Source organism: Anolis sagrei, chromosome X (genome assembly GCF_037176765.1).
Source record: "Anolis sagrei isolate rAnoSag1 chromosome X, rAnoSag1.mat, whole genome shotgun sequence".
Lineage (NCBI taxonomy): Eukaryota > Metazoa > Chordata > Lepidosauria > Squamata > Dactyloidae > Anolis > Anolis sagrei.
Genome location: NC_090034.1, coordinates 14336610 through 14355702, shown reverse-complemented (window position 1 = coordinate 14355702; position 19093 = coordinate 14336610). Strand labels below are relative to the sequence as shown.

The 19093-nt window shown below is 40.7% G+C and overlaps 1 protein-coding gene across 3 annotated transcripts; it reads left to right on the top strand.

Annotated features, from left to right (window-relative positions):
* The first annotated feature begins 783 nt into the window (after positions 1–783).
* LOC132782079 (bifunctional apoptosis regulator) lies at positions 784–18754 on the top strand. 3 transcript variants are annotated; one of them, XM_067473618.1, is made up of 8 exons: positions 784–850; positions 5426–5776; positions 6007–6208; positions 8868–9037; positions 10813–10957; positions 12511–12681; positions 14932–15134; positions 17831–18754. In XM_067473618.1, exons 2-8 carry the CDS (start codon positions 5505–5507, stop codon positions 18021–18023), a joined length of 1356 nt encoding a protein of 451 aa, XP_067329719.1. In that variant the 5' UTR covers positions 784–850; positions 5426–5504; the 3' UTR covers positions 18024–18754. The 3 variants fall into 3 exon arrangements, with proteins under 3 accessions (XP_067329719.1, XP_067329717.1, XP_067329718.1); XM_067473616.1 differs by having other exon boundaries at positions 14920–15134; XM_067473617.1 differs by lacking the exon at positions 784–850 and adding an exon at positions 862–951 and having other exon boundaries at positions 14920–15134.
* Positions 18755–19093: the final 339 nt, after the last annotated feature.

Here is a 19093-nt window from a genome sequence, read left to right as displayed (position 1 = left end):
AATTTCCTTTTCCTATTGCCTGTGGCCTCTAATCGAACGCCTGGCCCCAGAGCCAGGTCTTCAGTTGTCTTCTAAAGGACAGGTGGCCAACCTGATGTCCTTAGGGAGAGAGTTCCACAGACGGAGGGGCCACTCCGAGAAGGCCCTGTCTCTCGTCACCATCAACCGCGTTTGCGAGAGTGGTGGGATCGAGAGCAGGGCCTCTCCTGATGAACTTAAGCTTCGATGAACCCTCTTGTGCCTCATAAGGAGCTACAAAGAGAGGTAGGGAATACATTCATAGAATCATAGAATCAAAGAGTTGGAAGAGACCTCATGGGCCATCCAGTCCAACCCCCTGCCAAGAAGCAGGAATATTGCATTCAAATCACCCCTGACAGATGGACATCCAGCCTCTGTTGGTCATCTATCATTATTATTATTAGTTTATTTAAATTATTATAAATTATTTAATAATTATTAATTGTAAAAGTCCATAGTAATAAGTTACAATAATAATATATAATGAAATAATAATAATAGCAGCAACCCTCCCTTCAAATACACTTTGCACACTGTATCTATCCCCCTTCTCCTCAAAAAACCCTTTACTTTCGGTTTCGCTTTGACAGACCGGAAGTCCCACCCCCATCTTCCGGCTGTTTCCACCGAGCGCCCTTTCTGGCGGAGGATCCCTGTGAGAAAGTCTGGCCGCTAGGGCTGGCGCGCAGGCGCAGTCGTTTCCCTCAGCTTTCCCATCTTGAAAGAGCGGCCTTGGCGGTGACATCATCCGTTGCCAAGACGCATGCGCGCCCGGAAGTGAGTGCCGGCTGGGTTCTACCGCGATGGTGTCGCCGCTCTTGTGGTCCGGGTGAGGGGCCCTGGGGCCCTTTGGGGCCCTCTGGGAAGGGAGGGGAGACTTTAGAGCTCACTAGGAGGAGTAATGCCTGACTGTTATCGCTTTAATTATTGGTAATTGGGCAGTAGAAGCTTTCCATTGTTATTGTTATCATTACCATAGCTACCATTATTATTGCTACATATATATATATATATATATATATATATGTGTGTGTGTGTGTGTGTGTGTCTATATATATACACACACACACATATATATATACATATGTATATATATGTGTATATATATAACACACATACATATAGAATCTATATATACTCATAATATTTATATAAGATATAATATATATATATATTAATATTATATATATATAATACAATACATTAATATATGTGTGTATATATATATACACACACACACATATGTATATATATGTATATATATATATATAAAACACACATATAGAATCTATATATACTCATATAATATTTATATAAGATATATAATATATATATAATACAATACATTAATAATATATATAATACAATACATTAATATATATATATTAATATATATATATTAATATTATATATATATACATATTATATATATAATACAATACATTAATATATATGTGTGTGTGTGTATATATATATATACACACACACATATATATACATATGTGTATATATATATATATATAACACATAATATAGAATCTATATATACTCATATAATATTTATATAAGATATAATATAATATATATATATATAATATAATAAATACATTAATATATATATTAATATATATTAATATATATATTAATATTATATATATATAATACAATACATTAATATATATGTGTGTGTGTATATATATATACACACACATATATATACATATGTATATATATGTATATATATATAACACACATACATATAGAATCTATATATACTCATAATATTTATATAAGATATAATATAATATATATATATATATATAATACAATACATTAATAATATATATAATACAATACATTAATATATGTGTGTGTGTGTATATATATACACACACATATATATACATATGTATATATATGTATATATATATAACACACATACATATAGAATCTATATATACTCATAATGTTTATATAAGATATAATATATATATACATATAATATATATAATATATAATACAATACATTAATAAATTCATTAATATATAATATCAATGAATTTATTTATGTATTGTATAATGTTTTAAATTGAGTTTTACGGTTTTAATATAAATTTTATTGTATACTAGCTGCCCTCTGCCACACGTTGTTGTGGCCCAGGAAAATAGTGTTGGCTTGTGGGTAAACACTATTTTTTTATTATTATTATTATTATTATTATTATTATTAAACTTTATTTGTACCCCGCTAGCATCTCCCGAAGGACTCGATGCGGCTTACAAAGGCCAAGGCCTCAACACACAATATAACAATACAAAACCTAAGGCAAATTAAAAACAATATAAACAACAAGCAATAAACACTACACTAAGACACAATAAAACTGGGCCAGGCCAGAGTAATGGGTACAGGATTAAAAGTGCTGATGTGACAGGAGGTATATAAGGCTTATAGGGCAAGTGCAGTGTGCAGTGTGCGGCAATCTTAGTTCTAATAAAGTGCTTATGGGACTTGGTATTGGAGATTTCCTATTCTGGGAAGGCACATCGGAACAGCCAGGTCTTCAAGTTCTTTCTAAAGACTGCCAATGTAGGGGCCTGTCTAAGATCTTTGGGGAGGGTGTTCCAGAGTCGGGGGGGGGGGCACCACAGAAAAGGCCCTGTCTCATGTCCCTACCAATGGGGACACCAATTTCTTGTCAATGTTGATGTAGAGATTGTATGGTTTGCTTACTCTGGAACATGCAACATATCATTGTCCTTCTTTAGAGGTCCCTTTGAAATCTATGATACTATATCTGGCATATATGTGTGTGTGAATGTGAATCATATCTATTTATCTATATCTACACTGGATGGCACTTTCTCAGGAGGGTTTTGATTATGTTTTCTTGCCCAGGTGAAAAGAGTTGGACTAGATGGCCTTTAGGCAGCATTTCTCAACCTGGGGGTTGGGACCCCTGGGGGGGGGTTGTGAGGGGGTCTCAGAAGGGTCTCAGAAGACCACCAGAAATCACAGTATTTTCTGTTGGTCATGGGGGTTCTGTATGGAAAGTTTGGCCCAATTCTTTCGTTGGTGGGGTTCAGAATGCTCTTTGATTGTAGGTGAACTATAAATCCCAGCAAATCCAACTCTCAAAGGTCAAGGTCTACTTTCCTCAAATTCCACCAGTGTTTACACTTGAGTATTCATGCCAAGTTTGATCCAGATCCATCATTGTTTGAGTCCACAGTGCTGTCTGGATATAGGTGAACTACAACTCCAAAACTCAAGGTCAAGCCCACCAAACCCTTCCAGTATTTTCTGTTGGTCATGGGAGTTCTGTGTGCCAAGTTTGGTTCTATTCCATCGTTGGTGGAGATCAGAGTGCTCTTTGATTTTAGGTGAACTATAAATCCCAGCAACTACAACTCCCAAATGACAAAATCATAATTTTTTGAGTGATGGTCACTCCTTGTGTTGTGAGACATTTTGTTTCCAAATTTGGTGTGGTTTCGTTCATTGGTTCTTTTGTTTTTAAGGTACTCATTACACACAGAGCATTTTTATATATATAGATAGAAGATGTTGATAGCATCATTGATGTGAGGCCGCCCAGAGTCCCCTCTGTGGGGAGAAGGGCAGGGTAGAAATGAAATGATAATATTTATTTATTATGATTATATATATATACACACACACACACACATACACACAATACATTTCATATGTGTGTGTGTGTGTGTCTATGTATTTCTGTTGGTATTCCCATTACTGTTATTGCTCTTATTGTTAAAACTACTGCTATATTATTAGTATTGTTGATAATGTTATTGACATTGTTAGAAGTATATTTTAGTCATTTATGCCCCGCCTTTCTTCCCAAAATGGAACTCAAGGCAACTAGCAGTATGTATATAGAATCATAGAATCGTAGAGTGGGAAGAGACCTCATGGGCCATCCAGTCCAACCCCCTGCCAAGAAGCAGGACAATTGCATTCAAAGCACCCCTAACAGATGGCCATCCAGCCTCTGTTTAAAAGCCTCCAAAGAAGGAGCCTCCACCACACTCCGGGGCAGAGAGTCCCACTGCTGAATGGCTCTCACAGTCAGGAAGTTCTTCCTAATGTTCAGATGGAATCTCTTTATATATAATCATCATTATTGCTTCTACTACTGTTTTTACAATTAGTATTATTGTTGTTCCTATTTTTATTGTCAGTTGGATTTTGAGGCCTCAACTTTATTATTATGATCATCAATATTATTAGTATTTTAGTATATGATTGTTCGTAGTATTATCGATATTGCTATTGGTGTTGTTAGTAGTATATTAATAATAATAAAGTTTATTTATATCCCACCACCCACAAGTGACTCGGGGCAGCTTACAAAGGCACTTCAGGGTTCAACATATAACATAAAGCATTATATAAGTATAAAACAATATCACTTACAATTATAAAATTATGATAACACACAAACATAAAATAAAATGCTGTAGATAATATTAGCTGCCATCAGTTCACAACTAAAGTGCCAGAGTGTCAACCTCATCTGGGCCCATTACACCCTACTCGAGGTCAAAAGCCTGTTTAAACATCCATGTTTTTAGATTGGATCGGAAGGATTGAAGGATGGGGGCTAACCTAATCTCTTTTGGGAGGGTATTCCAAAGCCAGGGAGCCACCACAGAGAAGCCTCTCTGTCTCGTCTCCACCAACCGCACTTGAGACATTTATATTCTGTCTTTCTCCTGAAAATGGAACCCAGAGCAACCAGCAACATATTTAAAGCAATTGTTGATGCCCTGTGCTTTCAAATCCTTTCCAATTTAGTAATAATAATATTTTTTAAAAACTTTATTGACCGCCCTATCTCCCGAAGGGATTCAGGGCAGTTTCTGACACATATGGCAAACATCCAATGCCAACAAAAGATATATAACAAGTACATCAAAATGGGACACATCACAGAAAATAAAACAGCTATTGCTATAAATGTAATATCAAATAGAAATTAACCAAAAAATAAAACTAGACAATCCTAACAGACATAATCACAAAATATGAATTTAAACAGAATAAAAATTAAAACAACTAATACCTTATTAAGAGATAAAATGGTTGCTGACAACTAACAGGCTGAGATCAATTCCAGTATCTAAACAGAATCCAGTATATCTAGATGATGTTATATGTTAAGACGTATTAATCTTCAAGACGTAAGGAGGCCCTAAGGCTATTGATGCAGGGTTATCTCACAAGGAGAGTTGGCCCTCCTCTGAGGCTGAGAGTGTGTGACTTGCTCAAGGTTAGCCAGTGGGTTTTGCAGTAGAGTGGGGATTTAAACCTAGTTGTAGCCCAATGTTGAAGACTGCTGTCCGCCAGTGGAATAATGGATGTCTCTCTCCCTTCCCTCAGAGCCTACAATGTGCCACAGGACCTAAGGCTGCCGGGGAGGGCTTCCCTGCTGGCTGCTTGACCAGTTGCAGCAGCGAAGATGGAGGCGGGGGTCCCGTTGCCACTGCCTGAGGGCCCAGGCGGCCAGACGTCATCCCCTTTTGCGGGGGTCTCCAACCCCCGCCGCCTCTCGGCAAGCGAGTTCTCCTGCCACTGCTGCTACGACGTCCTGGTGGAGCCCACCACCTTGAACTGTGGGCACAGCTTCTGCCGGCATTGCCTGGCCTTGTGGTGGGCTGCCTCCAAGAAGAACGAATGCCCCGAGTGCCGGGAGAAGTGGGAGGGCTTCCCCAGAGTCAACATCCTCCTCAGGTGATCCTGATATTTTACAGTCAGTTTTGGTTAGAACAGCCAACTGGGATCCAATTCTCAAACTATCCCCCATTTTCTTTCTTGGGGAGAATCTACACTTATCTTGCCCAGTTAGTAGGCTTACTGTTGGGAGTTGTAGTTTAGGGGAAACTGGAGAGCCAAAGGTCCTAGCTTTCCGCGACGGCCATCAAAGACCCTTTGCAAATGGCAGCACTTCCATTTTGTTCCAGGGATGCCATTGAGAAGCTCTTTCCAGACGCCATCGAGCAGCGGAAAAGGGACATTCGGCAAAACCCGGAGGCTGCTGACAGCCTCCTTGCCTTCCATAAATATGGAACGGAGCAGGCACCGGCAGCACCCAACACTGCGAGAATCAATCCACGCGGAGGAGGATTTTTCTCTGGCGTCTTAACGGCATTGACGTGTGTGGCGGTACGTCTCCCTCCCCCTGGACTCCCTATCAAAGGGACTGCGTCGGTGCCGCATTGCGGGCCTTGTCCTAAACAGCGGCAAATCTATTATCAAAGACTTTCATGACCTGAATCACTGGAGTGTTCTGTCGTTTCCGGGCCGTATGGTCGTTTTCTGGGCTGTATGGCCTGGACTGTATGGCCAGCCACAGATGCAAGCGAAACTTCAAGAAAAATGCTGCTAGAACATGACCATACAGCCCGGAAACCACACAACACCCCAGTTTAAGATCCCCTTTTCCCCTGCTCTTTTCAGCATTGGCTGTGTCTGTGTTGGAGAGACATAAACATCCTGCTCCTATTTTATCTCATCATAGTCTGTTAATTGTTTTTTATTCGGAATATGTGGCCCACCCATTGTCATCTCTATTGTGATTGTGTCTATTGGAATTTTTATTTTTTATTTATTTATTTATTTATTATTTTATTATTTTATTATTATTTTTATTGCCGTTGTTTGTTGTATATGCTTTGATTTTATTGCTGTATTATGTTGTCTGGGCTTGGCCCCATGTAAGCCGCTTCAAGTCCCCATCGGGGAGATGGTGTTGGGGTATTATTGTTGTTGTTATTATTATATTGTAAAAGGATCCTCAAAGACCACACAGGAGTGAATCTGGCACCAAAACATGCATTGTTCCGTGTGTTTTTATATATAATGTCTTCTTGAATCTTATGCTCACCTTTTTCTGTCTAAATCACATGGCCAAAATTAGGGTGCACATTAGAGTCGCGTCATACAGTAATCTTAGCACTGAGCCAAAGCAAAATAGGAAGCTGCACCAGGAGCTCCTCTTTGAGAGACGTCATCTCTAATTTAATGGCCAAAGTTCAATGCTATGCCATCCTGGGATTTGTACTTTGGTGAAGCATCAGCATTCTTTGGCATAGAAGTCTCAAGACCTTGTAAAACTACAGCCCCCATGACTCCATAGCATTGAACCAAGACAATTAAAATGGATTCATTAAGCAAAAAAAAAAATGCACCCAAAAAGTTTTTTCTTTGGTGCCCTAACACTTTTGTTTTTAGTGTAGGAATTCTAAGCAAGCAGCAAGTGTAATGGCCAAATGACAAAGAGGTTAGTTTTTGGCGCTGTGCATTATATTTGGCAGCAAATACTTTTTTTGGTTACAGGGTATTGAAAATTAAGGTGTGCATTAGATTCGATGCCACTTTAGACTCGAGTCAATATGGTATGTGTATGTGTATATATGTGTGTGGGTCTTGTACACAAATTGTAGCCAGGGTCATAAAACACGCAAATCTTCTGATCCCCATGTCTTTGCTTTCTTTTGCACAAAACAATGAGCAATTGAACGTTATTGCATGTTAATAAAACTTTCCAGTTCCTGCCCATTTGGTCACTACACAGCCCTGACTCCATTTGTCAGTGTCCATTTGTCAATGTCATTCTGACTACACATAGAATCTCATAACCATAACCAAATACATTATAATTGTAACCCCCTTGAATCCTTCCCTTTGACAGAAAGGACCCCAGAAGACATCCCCTGAAAAGGAAAGTCAAAAAGGAGTCCCTTTGTAGTAATTATGTGTCTTTTGTAAGACACCTTGAGTCCTAGTTTGGTAGGAAAGGTGAAATATAAATAAAGAGGTGATTGGATAGTCATACCAACGATTGGGTCTGATTCTGCCCGTCTTCTCCTTCCTTGTGAATGATACTTTTTTCTTTAAAAAAACCCCTGTACTTGAGTGCTGCTTCCAGCTTCTTTTCTCTCTCTCCCATTGTCTTCTCTCCAAAGGAGCAGCTTAAATTTAAAGGGCACCCATAGGTGACCCAAATAGACAGCTATGATGTGCACTAGTAATAATAATGATAATAGTTTTCTTACCTGCCTTTCCTTGTGGCTCAAGGCAGGTTACAATATAGCTAAACACACGTGAACATCATAAATATTCTATAAAATACAGGCCATCTCAAGTTACAAACAAGATAGGTTCTGGGTTGCTGTAAGTTTTCTGGGCTGTATGGCCATGCTCCAGAAGCATTCTCTCCTGACATTTCGCCCACATCTATGGCAGGCATTTTTAGAGGTTGTGAGGTTTGTTGGAGATTAGGCAAGTGAGGTTTATATCTTTGTGGAATGTCCAGAGTGGGAGAAAGAAGTCTTCTCTGCTTGAGGCAAGTGTGAATGTTGCAATAGGCCACCTTGATTAGCATTGAATAGCCTTGCAGCTTCAAAGCCTGGCTGCTTCCTACCTGGGGGAATCCTTTGTTGGGAGGTGTTACCTGGTTGTTTCTTGTCTGGAACTCCCCTGTTTTCAGAGTGTTGATCTTTATTTACTGTCCTGATTTTAGAATTTTTAATACTGGCAGCCAGATTTTGTTCATTTTCATGGTTTCCTCCTTTCTGTTGACATTTTCCACATGCTTGTGGATTTCAATGGCTTGTCTGTATTTAAAACACAAGATGCAAGTTTAAAATGTGCTTGTGTTTGTGAGCATTCCACGTGTTTTCTGGCCCTTATTCCACCATTCAGAGCTTTCCTGTCATTTCAGCAGCCTTCTGGAACAGGCCACTTTGCAAAAGAAATGGCACCCTTAACTGTTATGGCACCATTAACTTAACTGCCTCTTAACTGTTAAACCTCTTTCTAGGTGGTCTTGCTGGGCTACCACTGGAGCAGCCGGGATTCGGAAGATGACCTCCTGGTCCATAAACCCGTGGCCAAGTGGACGGCTGAGGAGGTGACCCATTGGCTGGGACAGCTCGGGCCCTGGACCTCCCTTTACATGGAGAGGTTTTTGCTGGAGAGGGTCAACGGAAGGTGAAGAGGGTGCTATATATAAAATTTGGTCATATAAGTAAATTATAACATTGTCACAGTCATCTTTACAAAAAACATTTTCCATATATTTTCATAACATTCTGATGATTTCTGTTTTCCTATCCTTTATATTCCTTTTCTTATATCTGCTACTTATTCTCATCCAATTTCTCCCTCTTCCTCCCTCCCTCTGGAACAGTTGTACCTCTGCTCTTTCTACTATTTTATTTGTTCAATCATGAGGATTATCTGATTCAACTCCTTGTATTTCCCTTTCCCTTTAACTCTGACTATAAGTTCTCCTTAAGGTGTCCATTTGTATATTTATTTCTCCCTTCAGTGATTTAGTTCTTCCTTCAGTGAGTCCCTATTGGGGGAGATGGTGGCAGGGTATAAATAAAGTTTATTATTATTATTATAATATTGAAGCATATGATCTGATAGCAGATTACCGGAGATTTAGCACAGCTGGTAAATCATCAGCAATTATAAGATCTATCAACCAAAAAGGTTACAAGTTCTAAGCCCTGGGTTGGCGTGAGCTGCCAACTGTTAGCCCAGCTCATTGTTTACCTAAGCAATTTGAAAACAGCTTTAGCTGTGATTAGATAAATTAGGTATCGCTAAAAGCAGGGGTGGTATTTTATGATGCCATAAAGAAAAAAGATCAGAAAATGCTGGGCAACCAAAAGGAAGGAGGAAGTCCTGACGGCTTTTCATCATAGAGGATAGAGCAACAGCACCCCCTGGACTCGAGCTCAACCTTCCATAGCACCAAAAACAGCTGGACACTGAGTCGAAACAAACACCTCCTTCTGTTCTGTCTGTCTGTGTGTTGTCTATACAAAGAGGCATTGAATGTTTGCCATGTATGTGTAGTGTGATCCGCCCTGAGTCCCCTTCGGGGCGAGAAGGGCAGAATATAAATAAAGTATTATTATTATTATTATTATTATTATTATTATTATTATTAATATTTATACCTTTTATTTACATTCCCATTTCCTTTTGATCAAAGGTTCCCATTGTTTGGGTTTCTGCTAACTTGTATTTTACGATTTCTACCCATTCTTGATAGGAGAGACAGACAGACAGAGAGGGGCTGCTCTGCGTGGCTTCCTTGTTTCTTAGATTGTCCATGATTTGATGTGTGTGTTATGTTTTTCTTGGCATTGAATGTTTACCAATGTTTGTTTTAAACCGCCCTGAGTCCCTTGTGGGAGATAGGACAGGATATAAATAAAGTATTATTATTATTATTATTATTATTATTATTATTATTCCTTCTCATTGAAGACTTTATGCCCCTCAGGTGATAAGGATACTGGGGGAACAGTGGTGTGTGTCCCAAGTAAGTTTCAAACACATTAGTGAGTAGACACATGCTCCCACCTCGCTGTCAGCTTTGCTAGGAGCTTGTTCTTGCTCTAGATGCAGATGCTTTGGCTCCGATGGAGATGTCTGTGCCTCGTTGTGCGTGAATCTCCCTAGTCTCAATGGTGTAGACCAGGCATGGGCAAACTTGGCCCCTTCAGGTGTTTTTGGACTTCAACTCCCACAATTCCTAACAGCCTCAGGCCCCTTCCTTTCCCCCCTCAGCCGCTTAAGCGGCTGAGGGGGGAAAGGAAAGGGCCTGAGGCTGTTAGGAATCGTGGGAGTTGAAGTCCAAAACACCTGCAGGGGCCAAGTTTGCCCATGCCTGGTGTAGATGAAACCTAGCCTTGGTAGCCCTGTTTCCCCATAACATTTATTGTTCCGGGGTGTCTCATCTTTAGGCTCCTCCTAACGCTCACGGATGAAGACCTGGCCAGGGCCCCGTACCACGTGGAGAACGGCAGCCACAGAAAGGCCATCATGGTGGAGCTGGAGCGCGTGAAGGCGCTGGGGGTCAAGCCGCCACAGAACCTCTGGGAGTACAAGGTAAGAAGGACTCAAAGTGGCTTACAGTCAAGTCAATCTAATTTAAAATCTAAAAATATATAAACATTAATATAGAATTAAATAGTAATAGTATTAAAAATTAAAACCGAGAGCTATGACTCTTCCACTTAGGTGATTCCTCATTGTCTGAGTATGAGTACGGTGCCCTGGTGATGGATTCGTAGGTGACTGTAGAGCCCTATTCTTGACCCTCATGTTCTTCCACAGTGAGGGCATCAGTTTCCAGGTGGAAGGTGGTTCCGGTCAGGGTTGGCTTGATGCACCCTCCTCTTGGCACACTTCTCCCTTTCGCCCTCAATTCGTGCCTCTTCGAATTCCACAGCACTGCTGGTCACAGCTGACTTCCAGTTAGAGCGCTCAAGGGCCAGGACTTCCCAGTTCTCAGTGTCTATGCCACAGTTTTTAAGGTTGGCTTTAAGCCCATCTTTAAATCTCTTTTCCTGTCCACCAACATACCATTTCCCATTTTTGAGTTGAATCATAGAATCAAAGAGTTGGAAGAGACCTCATGGGCCATCCAGTCCAATCCCCTGCCAAGAAGCAGGAATATTGCATTCAAATCACTCCTGACAGATGGCCATCCAGCCTCTGTTTAAAAGCTTCCAAAGAAGGAACCTCCACCACACTTCGGGGCAGAGAGTTCCACTGCTGAACGGCTCTCACAGGAAGCTCTTCCTCGTGTTCAGATGGAATCTCCTTTCTTGTAGTTTGAAGCCATTGTTTCGCGTTGTAGTTTGAAGCCATTGTTTGAGAGTAGTGTTAACTACTTTGGGAGACAGTGATTGGGCATTCGAACAACGTGGCATTCAGTCCAACGGAGTTAATGGTGTAGGAACATCGCTTCAGTGCTCCTGGTCTTGACTTCTTCCAGCACACTGACATTTGCTGCCTGTCTTCCCAAGAAATTTGCAGGATTTTTCAGAGGCAACATTGATGGAATCGTTCCAGGAGTTGAGTGTGACATCTGTAAACAGTCCAAGTTTTGCAGGCATATAACAGGGTTGGGAGGATAATGGCTTTATAAACAAGCACCTTGGTCTCCCTATGGATGTCCCGGTCCTGAAACACACTCTGCTTCATTCGGAAAAATGCTGCACTCGCAGAGCTCAGGCAGTGTTGTATTTCAGTGTCAATGTTGACTTTTGTGAAGAGGTGGCTGCCAAGGTAGCGGAAATGGTTAACATTTTCTAACATTACACCATTAAGCTGTATTTCTGGGATTGGAGAGGGATTGGCTGGTACCTGCTTTGGTTTTCCCGATGTTCAGTGAGAGGTATTAAAAATAATAAGTTAAAACCTTATGAAACTACATCTCCCACCATTCCTACCATTGAATTGTGGCAGTTAAAGTGGGGTCAGACCACATTAATTCTAGAAGCACCCATAGCCTCACCTCTCAGTTTAATATACATGTGTGTATAATTACTGTATGTGTGTTTATATATCTGTATAGCTTCACAGACCTGAATAGCCCTTCCTTTCCCCCTCTCTGTCAAAGTTCACTCCCTGTTCTCTTTCTTGCCCTGTTTCAGGCTGTCCATCCAGGGAAGTCCCTGTTCCTGCTCTATGCTCTGAAGAGCTCCCCACGCCTCACCATGCTGTACCTCTACCTGTTCGACTACACAGATGTCTTCCTGCCCTTCATCCACACCATCTGCCCTGCCGAGGAGGAGGAGTTCGAGGACATCCTTGCCAAGCTGCTGGTGAGGGTCTAGGACCAAGCCAAGGGGCAGCCATATTGGATTCGCCTCTCAATGGGAAAGATGTGCAGCGGGTGACTGCGTGGCTTTGAAATGCGAGTCACAGATGATGGTGATGATGATGATAATGATTATGATACTGTATTTCTTCGATTGTGAGACACAACCTAATTTCATGGTCACCATAACCTCAAAAATACATTAGGATACCTCTGTAATTTATTATATTATTATTTAGTCATATTTATTATTTTTACTTAGTAGTATTTATAATTACCTATATTTCTTCAATTGTAAGACACCACTGATTGTAAGACGCACCTATCAATACCGCCTCCACCAACAAAAAGGCATGAGATACACTTGTGATTCTAAGATGCAGCCCATTTTTAGAGATGTGTATTTAGCGGGGAAAGTGTGCCTTAGAAGTGAAGTGAATAATAAATAATATAACCCAGGAAAGGAAAGCTTGGGCTTCTCTGCTTTTGGAACACACAAGCTCTCTTTCCTGGTCTGCCTTTCTGAAAGGTGGGCATTTTAATAAATAAATACTTAGAGAACTGGCAGGCAAGGACCCAATTCAGTTCTTCCCTGCAGTTGGGGAAGATACAACTAATATAATGTTTAATTCCCAAAATTTAAGCAGTATAAATATAATTAAGGTAAAGGTTTTCCCTGACATTAAAACTACTCGTGTCCAACTCTGGGGGGTTGATGCTTTCGGCTGGCGGGGACAGGAGATAGGGCCTTCTCGGTGGTGGCTCCTCAGCTGTGGAACATCCTTCCCGTGGACATCAGAATGGCTCCTTTCCTGATGGTATTCCGCAGGAAATTAAAAACTTGGTTGTTCAAGAAGGCGTTCGAACAAGAAGTGCAATGATTGGTAATGATGATAGGATTGGAACAACGGAAATGATACTGGATTGTGGTTTGGACGATGAGACGACACGGAATGGCTTTTGTAGTAATGATGATGTTTTGATGATGATGTTTTTGATGATGATGTTTTTGTTATTGCTGGATGTGGATTTTAGATTATGTCTTGAATTTTTGAATTTTGTTCCTTCTATGTTGTACACTGCTGTGAGTCGCCCCCGGGCTGAGAACAGCGGTATATAAGCAAAGTAAATAAATAAATAAATAAATAATCTCAATTGCTAAGCCGAAGAGCCAGCGTTGTCCGCAGACACCTCCTAGGTCATGTGGCCAGCATGAGTGCATGGAGCACTGTTACCTTCCCACCTAAATGGTACCTATTGATAGACTCACATTTGCATGTCTTCCAACTGCTAGGTTGGCAGAAGCTGGGACTAACAGTGGGAGCTCACCCCACTCCCCAGATTTGAACTGCCGGCCTTTTGGTCAGCAGCTCAGTGGTTTAATAAGTAGAATTCCCCAAATTAAAGCAGGTTGTTGTTGTTTTTAGTTTTTAGTTTTGAATATGGTTTTATGGATTTTAACTGAATTCTCTAAATACCAATATTTAATTCTCTTTTAATGCTTGTATATTTGTAGATTTTAAATTGTTTTGAAATGCTTTAAATGTACGCTGCTTTGAATCTCCTTCTGGAGAGAAAAATCAGGGTATAAATAAATTTAATAATACGAATAATAATAATATTGAAAATACATTATTATATTATTACATTATCATTATAGTATTATATTATAGTTGTAAGGCATTGAATTTTTGCCATTATCTATGTGTAATCCGCTTTGAGTCCCCCTAGGGGTGAGAAAAACGGTATATAAATACTGTAAATAATAAATAAATAAATAATATTATTATTGAAAATAATAATAATAATAATAATAATAATTATTATTATTATTATTATTATTATTGAAAATACATCACACAGTTCTAGATGCTTGGGAAGTGTTCGACTTGTGATTTTGTGATACGAAATCCAGCATATAGATCTCGTTTGCTGTGACATACTGTGTTTTTGTGTCAGTAAAATCATAATAATCATAACAATAATCATAATAATCATAATATAAGGCATATACAAGTTTTTAAGAGGAAAGCTGATGAGCCTGTAGTTCAGGTCTGTAGCTAGGAAATGATGGTCTTGGTTTTGTTCTGAGGCCGCTTGGTTTCCCTGGTGAAAGAAAGACGTGGCACTTCTGATGGGAGGTCATTCAGGAAGTTCTCAGGGCTTCATTTGAGCCCTGCAAGGTGCCTTGCCATGGCCCTCTGCTGACCAGTGGCTCTCGCTGCCCTGTCTCTTGACCAAGGTCTCTCCACAGGACCTGAAGGAGCCGGCCTGGAAGCAGTGGCGCGAGTTCGTGGCCAAGTTCCTCTTCCTGCCCTACCAGCTGGTGGCTGAGTTTGCCTGGGACTGGCTGGAGGTGCACTACTGGACGTCCCGCTTCATCATCGTCAACGCCATGCTGCTCTCTGTCCTGGAGCTCTTCTCCTTCTGGAGGCTCTGGTCCAGGAGGGAGCTCAGGTAAGACCCCCTTGATGCTGTGACTCTGGCTGCTGTTTCTGTTAAAAATTGACTTAGGGCAGTGGTTCTCAACCTGTGGATCCCCAGTTGTTTTGGCCTTCAACTCCCAGAAATCCTAACAACTGGTAAACTAGCTGGGATTTCTGGTAGTTGCAGGCCAAAACACCTAGGGTTGAGAACCACAAGCTTAGGGTTAATATAGTGAATTTATGCCTAGGTCACAAGTATCTGTCTGCTTGGCCCAATATTGCCTTTAATTCGTTTAATTTAATTCCACCTTGTCTCCAGTGCTGTGCTAATAATATAATGTAATGTAAGATAATATAATATTGTATATACATATAATATTTGTAATATAATAATATAATACAATATAATACTACTACTAATAATATGATATTATAATTATATATTTTATATTACATGTAATATTACTAATAATATTACAATATCGTGGTATAGTACAATTTTGTTGTTCATTTGTTCAGTCGTTTCCAACTCTTTGTGACCTCATGGACCAGCCCACGCCAGAGCTCCCTGTCCACCAATTTACAATTAGATTTATAATTTAATAGTACAATTTAGCAATATATAATGCTGATATTGTACTATGCTAATAATATAATATATTGTATGTATGTATATGTGTGTGTGTGTGTGTGTGTGTGTGTGTGTATATATATATATATATATATATATATATCTTGTAAGCCCCTCTGAGTCCCCTTCGGGGTGAGGAGGGCAGCAAATAAATGTCGTAAATAAATAAATAAATACATTTGTATTAAAGAATAACCTCTAATATTTGACATAAATGAGTAGCATAAGCAGAGAGCCACAAAGTTTAAATATAGATTACCCATATATACTCAAGTATAAGTTGACCCGAATATAAGTTGGGGGACCTAATTTTACCACACAAAAAAAACCTGTGGAAACGTATTGACTCGAGTTTAAGCTGAGGGTTAAATTTCAAAATAAAAATAGATACCGATAAATTTTTATTAATTGAGGCATCAGTGGGATAAATGTTTTTGAATATTTATATAAAACTGTAATTTAAGATAAGACTGTCCAACTCTGATTACACCATAATTCTAACCTTCTTCAATGTAAATGTGCTTATGTATCCTTCCAATAATAAGAAAGAGGGTAAAATAATAAATATAATAATAATGGTGGGAATTGTAGGCCTGTGGTTGGGGAAAGGTTACAGGGTATGCTAAGGCCAGGCATCCTATCCACAAGCGTTATTTCTCAATCCAAACCCATTCTCCTGGCTCAACAGAACAAACTGCAGCCTCCTAGATGTGACTGTATCCCAACTCTCAGCTCTAGTTGTGATGTCTAATGGTTTTTTTTATCATGTCAGAAGCAACTTGAGAAACTGCAAGTCACTTATGATGTAAGAGAATTGGCCGTCTGCAAGGACGTTGCCCAGGGGATGCCTGGATGTGTTTCCATCCTATGGGAGACTTCTCTCATGTGCCCGCATGGGAAGCTAGAGCTGACAGATGGGAGCTCACCATGCCTCATGGATTTGAACCGCTGACTTTCAGGTCCGTAGTTCAGCCAGCACAAGGGTTTAATCCATTACGCCACCGCGACTCCTTGTTATGTCTAATGGCGAGGAATACAGGAATTGCAGTACAGTACCTGGAAGGCCACGTTATATAACGTAGAGGGCTGGATTCGGCTTGCAGTCCTCGAGGTCGACATGTGGTTTAGCATGTCATTGAGCGTTAGCCTATGACTTGGAGGTTAGAGTCCAAACCCAGCTTGGCCCTGGAAACCCATTGGCTCAGTACTCAAATAACTCTAGTATCTATTTATTTATTATTTTATTTATTTTCAGTATTTATATTCCGCCCATCCCACCCCGCAGGGGACTCAGGGCGGATTACAACATACATATACATGGCAAACATTCAATGCCATAGACACACAACATATATAGACAGACACACAGAGGCTATCTAACTTTGCAGCTTCATGAGGGTACTCTGGCCACCAGGGGAGCTGTTGCTTCACCGTCCATTTGTGACACTGATGGAGTACTTCCTCATTCTTTTGTACGCTTGCTGGAGATTTTATGGCGTTGTAAATTATTTAAATTAGCCTGGCTGCATAAGTGGTACCCTAATATTCCTACTTGACAGATGCAACTGTCTTTTGGGCTGCAAAGGTCGACAGCAGGCTACACCAACGGTCGAAAGCTTACTCCGACCTGGGCTGGCTTCAAACTCATGACCTTTTGGTCAGTAGTAATCTTAATGCAGCTGACTCCCAGCCAGCTGCTTCACAGTCCTGGTGCAATTACACACTAGAAATGAGATTAAAATACAATAGTTTAATTTGCAGAATAACACAAAGGGGTGGGTGCAAGAAAGTGCCACATTTGGCTGTTCTGCACCATGAGCTTTATAGCTGACCAGAGTGATTGAAGTAAACATGCACACATATGCAAACCAAACCTTTTCCTCGAAGCTCTATTCTTCAACTCTCATTTCTCTCGGTCCCTCCAAAACAATGAAGGTGCATTAACAGCAGCAGTTTGGTTTACTCTGCAAAGAACCTTGCAGTATCAGGTTGAGAGGGAGGGAGGGAGGAAAGAAAGAAGGAAGGAAGGGAGAAAAAGGATGCAAGGCCCCTGAAGCGAAGGCCTTTCATTCGCTCTGTTGTTGCTCTCCTTTCAGGACGCTTCCTCAGCGGATGTGGGGCCACTTCTGGCGGGTGTCCACCCAGGGCTGCCTGATGGCTCTCTTCTGGCCGGTCATCCCGCAGTTCGTCTGCAACTGCCTCTTCTACTGGGCCCTGTACTTCAACCCCGTCATCAACATCGACCTCGTGGTGAAGGAGATCCGGCGCTTGGAGACCCAGGTCCTCTGAGAGGCCCTTGCTGTGTGATCTGGGGCCAACCGGGGGAAAAACAAGGCCACTTCTATTGTATTTTCTTTCTGCGGAGATAAAACTTGTGCTGATTTGGGGGGGGGGGGGGAGGCAGGTTGGGAGGGCGGGGGTCTACTTTCGTGACAAGTCTTGATTTTGGGGCGAATCTTTTCCTTTCGTGCATCCAGTGGAGATAAGCACTTTCCCCGGTGGCTTTGGCACTTGGAAGAGTGGCATTTGGGTGGCTTTTATGTACGACGGCCGGAACGCCAAGGGAAACAGATCCAGTTTCAGGCACATGGCTCTTCCTTTCTCCCCTCTTCCCTGTTCTATGTCGAAGCACTTCTCAGTTTGGGGTCCCTTTCCCTTCTTAAAGGGGTCTTTCGCCCTGATTCACTCCCTCCTTTCTCCACCATGTTTTGTGTATGAATGTGAGATTGATTCTCTCGCTGTATTGATTTTCTCCAAATCTCCTTGCCAAGTCGTTTTGGTTTTTTTAATGGACTGCCCTGCATGTAAATATACCAAGAATGACATGGTGGCTTTGGTACACATCCAGATAAACAAACAAATACACACACACACTACCAGTCTAAAGTATGCCAAGATTATGTTTATTTTAAATGCAGTGCCCTTCTATAAATCAGAACTTGAGCCTATGTTTGTATTAATCCTCTGAATTGCCTACGGACATTTTTAAGAATTAAAATAACCAGATTTTTGTTTCCTAATATTTATTCGCGACAGTATTCTTTTCCTCTTTTCTCATCTCATCCTCTTGTTTCCATTACAACAGCCCTGTAAAGGAGGCAAGGCTTGAGCAAAAGCAAACGGCTGCCGACATTTGTGGCCTGGTCGGGATATCTGCCCGGAGTCCTGTTTGCAACACCAGAGAAACTGTGTTGTTTGTTGTGCAAGTGTTGCGTTGATATGGTGATCTGTAATGCTCTGCACATACTCTCAGGCTGTCACTGTTTTCTTTTGACATGGAGCCTCTGTGTATATCGGTTTGCCAGCATGATCAGCCCTAGCATTTGGCGCAGGGCACACAAAAAATGGGTGTAAACATT